The following is a 4,553-nucleotide window of genomic DNA, read 5'->3' as shown; positions in this document are numbered from 1 at the left end:
GGCTCCAGCCCGAGCATCGACACCACAATTAAACAGCCCTTTAGCCCATGCCCTGAAAGCCAGAGTCAGGCTTTTTACATTGCAGTATAGACATACCCTGAAATTCCTCCTGCAGATCGTAACCCAGGAGTAGCTTTTCTGTGTGCACAGAGCCATGCTGGATAAGAGAGGAGGAAGATGATTCTACATGTCCACATGAAAAAACCAAATGGTTAAAGTAATAAAAACTGGAGACATCTCTTTTGCCCCAGCTAGCTTAGCCAGTCAGAACATGGGCTTAGCTAAGCTAATGAGGCCTGAGATAATAAAGCAAGAACCAAAGATTTTAAACCATTTTATTTATTTTTCACTCTAAACCAAGGAAGCATCAAGAAACCAAGCTGTTTGGATGAGATGAACAGATGCTGCCGCTGGTTTTTTGGACATCTCTTTACGATTTTTTCTACATCTATTCATAGATTACAAAAACAGAAGAATCTGATTATTATCTGGAGTGTCATAGAAAAGGAAGAGTTTGTAAAAGTGGCACCAAGAAGAAAAATCATGATTCTGCAAGTCTATTTAGTTTTTTGGCTGCCATATTAAAGATCTGTTTGCAAGCACCAGAAATTCGCCACCTTTCAACGGAGCGTGACCAGCTCTTCTGCTGAAGTCGGGTGAATGGCAACCGTCTCATCAAAGCTGGCCTTTGTTGCTCCCATTTTGACGGCTACAGCGAAACCTTGCAGCATTTCGTCGCATCCTAGGCCCTGCATGTGTAGTCCCACCACCTTCAAATAATAAGAAACTTAATTTATTAAAGATGAGCATGTAATGACAGTCATCACTGCACCCCAGCTAGAGAATCTTCATCACCCTGATCACTCATTGGCATAGAGGGAAAGCTACTGCTGACCCAGTTGACAGCCTTTCAAATAACAAATCTACATATGATTAGATGTTCAAAAACGTTAGTGAAGAGTTAAGGTTGCCCAGTGCTGTTTCCAGCCTGTGGAAAGCAGCTTGCTTCAGAACATGGAAAGTGGCTAATGTAAACCTCTGAAAACCAGGAAATACAAAAAGTTAAGGTCCCTGCCATCCCCCCAACACAACCATAACTCTGTGCCCCCACTGCTGGCAAAACCACTGGGAATCGGTCAGCATGGATATGGCAAAGGTTAAACTACCAGGAAAGTAGAGGATTCTCCATCTCTTGAAATGGTCAAATCAAGACTGGATGCCTGTCTCAAAGATACTTTAGTCAAACTCATATTAGGCCCAATACAGGTGTAACTGGATGAAATTCTATAGACTGTGTTATACATGAGGTCAGACTAGACGGGCATAATGGACCCCTCCAATCTTAAATTCTATAAGTAGATATGAGGAAGGACTAAAACCGTGCCATTGTTTGTGTTGTGTTCCATAGATCTGAATTCTAGCAAATCTGCATACCCTCCCAAGGTATGTTCACTGTGTTAGTTGTAACTGTACTGAATGGTGGAGGGATTAGCTGGAGCTGCTTGGCAAAGCTGACTGATATGATTAGAAGCGTGTGTACCTTGAAGGATCAAAGATAATTTTACCACTCAATTTTGTAGGTTATGTCAGCAGAAATGCACTAGAGAAAGTTACTTACCTTTGTAACTGAAGGTTCTTCTAGATCAGAGGTGGGAAAACTACGGCCCGCAGGCCAGATCCGGCTCGTGGGACCGTCCTGCCCGGCCCTTGAGCTCCCAGCCAGAGAGACTAGCCCCCGGCCCCTCTCCTGCTGTCCCCCCTCCCCTGAAGGCACGCCACCACGTGGGCAGCACTGTGGCCCGCCACTTCTGCAGGGCAGCGCGGTGGCGTGGCTGGCTCCATCTGGGCGGTGGGGCTGCGTGCTCCTGCTGCTCTGAGCGGCACGGTAAGGGGCTAGGGAGCGGGGGGGTTCGATAGGGGGTGGTGTCCTGGGAGGGCAGTTAAGGGCGGGGGGGTCCCGGGAGGGGGTGGTCAGGGGACAAGGAGCGGGGGGGGAGGGTTGGATGGATCGGGAGTTTTGAGGGGGGCAGTCGGGGGCGGGAAGTGGGAGGAGGTGGATGGGGGCAGGGGTCAGGCTGTTTGGGGAGGCACAGCCTTCCCTACCCGGCCCTCCATACAGTTTTGCAACCCCAATGTGGCCCTCGGGCCAAAAAGTTTGCCCACCCGTTCTAGATGTATAGTCCCTACCTGTATTCCACTGTGAGTGCACATTAACTCCATGTGTCTGGATTGAGAGAATTCTTGAAAGCACCATCCACTGGTCTGTGCATGTGCCTCCAACCAAGGAGATAAAGGGCAGAGCAGACGGTTGCTTTTCCTGCCGCAAACAGAAAAATGACCGAAGCAGAGGGGAAGGAGGGTGGATAGTGGAATACAAATAGGGGCCACACATCTTGAAGGACCTCCAATTACAAAGGTAAGTAACTGTTTCGTCGTCTTTGAGTGCTGGTACCTATGTAAATTCCACTGTGGGTGACTGACAAGCAGTACTCAAGTAGGAGGAGGTTAAGGGGATGCAGGCAGCGGAGCCATTTGAAGGACCACCGTCCCAAAGGATGTGTCAGCACAGGAGTCCTGAATTGAAGCATGATGTCTTGCAAATGCATGGACAGAACTCCACGTAACTGTTCTGCAAATGTCCAGTAGAGGTACTTCTTGGAGTGATGGCACTGATGTTGGTTGTGCACTTGTAGAATGAGCCCTACCCCCGTGAGAGGAAGTCATATTAGATAACTTGTAGCAGTGTAAGATACAGGCCAATATCCATTTAAAGATGCTCTGAGAGGATATAGTTTGACCTCAAACTCTTTTCACTCAGCAATAAGCAATCTGGGAGATTTTCTGGTTGGTTTTGTTTTTGTAGATAAAAGGCTAGGGCTCGAGGCACATCAAGAAAATGAAGTCTCCTCTTTTCTTCAGATGTGTGTGGTTTTGGGGAAAAAACACAGATAAACGAATTGACTGGTCCAAGTGAAATGTTGAAATTATGTTGGAGGTGAATTTAGGGTGTAAATGCAATGAAACCTGACTCTATGGAATATGGTGTAAGGTGGATATGCCAGCAGCTCTTTGAGCTCACACACCATTCTGGCTGAGGTGATGGCCACCAGGAATGCAACCTTCAAGGACAGGAGAGACACGAAACATGTAGATAGTGGTTTGAAGGGAGGCTTAGTGAGCACTGAAGAACAAGGTTTAAGTCCTGTTAGGTCGTAGGTTTCCTTACTGGTGGAAAGGTTCTGATTAGGCCCTTCCAGAATCTGGTAGTCAGCGGGTGAACAAAGACTGAGTAACCATTTGAAGCTGAGTGGTACACACTGTTTGCTGCCAGGTGGACCCATACAGACCTGATGGAAAAATCTGTGGGTTTTGAATGAAAGATGATAGTCCAGAATAATAGGAATACCTTAACCTTAATGGCTGCAGGTAAGTTTTTGTTGAGCCCAGAGAGAGAAACACTTCCATTTGGTTGTGTAGCATTTTCTAGCAGAATCTTTTCTATCATTAGTAAAAACGCTTTGCACAGCTTCAGAACAAGAACTGTTCATTCATGTCAAGATATGTATCCCATAATACCCTGCAAAGCTGACGTAATCTTTGGTACTAGAAAATCCAAAACCTCTCAAATCTAAAACATTTTAATTCTATGTCTTGGTACAGGGTGGCAGGTGCCTTCATGGGCAACTAGTTTGGAATGTAGTATCCAAAACAGAGAGAAGGAAAGGTACCCTGGTACCAGAAAAACAAGGTAAAAAGCTGATTGGATGACTTGTGTGCTTTCAATTTTGTTATAAATATAGGTAGGGGGTTGGGTATTTTTTTGAGGGGAGGGGTATTTCAAAACACACTTTCTGTGTAAAGGGCACTGCACGTTGCGAGAAAACAGTTTCCCAGAAGGAGTGGTATGTATATCTCCTTTTCATATTGTACTATTTTGTCTTTAGACAATAAATTGGTTAAGCTTGGTTATTTGGTCTCAAGCATTTTTAATATAGAATTGCAAGTGTAATCAAAATCAACTGGCAGAGTCGTTGGGGTGCCCTGGCAGATCTGTGGGGTGCACTGCCCTGACAGAGCTATGGGGTGCCATGCCTCCCTCACCTGACTGCCAAACCACTCTTGCCTCCCCATCCCACCCCATTTATCCCCTTTCCCATAATCTCCCCTCCCCTCACTGCAGCCTCAAGTCCCTCTCTCCTCATTTCTCCTCTCCTCCACCCCTAATATCCCTCCGGACACATTCACATGTCTAACCCGCCCCCCACCAAAGACTGATTAGATCCCCTTCCTGCCCCCAAATAAAATTGCCACCCAGGCCTCAAATTGTAGTAACCTTCAGCCACTTAATCCAAAAGTCCCTTTGTTTTAGGTGAGGGGTGGTGATGACTTGGTCCTTAGTTATGTTAACTGAAGGGTGAGTTCACAGCCATCAAGAGGGTCTGTGAACCATCCAGTCATTAGTATCTTTCAGTTTAACACTACAAGACAGAAGAAGGAAATCAATTTTGGGGGCTAGCCAGTAACTCAAAAAAACCAACAGGAGTACTTGTGGC

At 46.2% G+C, this 4,553-nt stretch overlaps 1 protein-coding gene across 1 annotated transcript in view; it reads right to left on the bottom strand.

Moving 5' to 3' along the window:
- Positions 1–338: 338 nt before the first annotated feature.
- Positions 339–4,553, bottom strand: part of GSR (glutathione-disulfide reductase) — a 27,616-nt gene continuing 23,401 nt past the window's right edge. The window contains exon 6 of the mRNA XM_026653281.2: positions 339–787. Within this exon, the coding sequence (XP_026509066.1) occupies positions 621–787 (167 nt within the window). The 3' untranslated portion in view covers positions 339–620. The remainder of the gene's footprint in view (positions 788–4,553) is intronic.

This window comes from Terrapene carolina, unplaced genomic scaffold, assembly GCF_002925995.2.
Source record: "Terrapene carolina triunguis isolate 2854851 unplaced genomic scaffold, T_m_triunguis-2.0 Scaffold136, whole genome shotgun sequence".
NCBI classification, from domain to species: Eukaryota; Metazoa; Chordata; order Testudines; family Emydidae; genus Terrapene; species Terrapene triunguis.
This window is presented reverse-complemented; position numbering and strand designations above follow the sequence as displayed.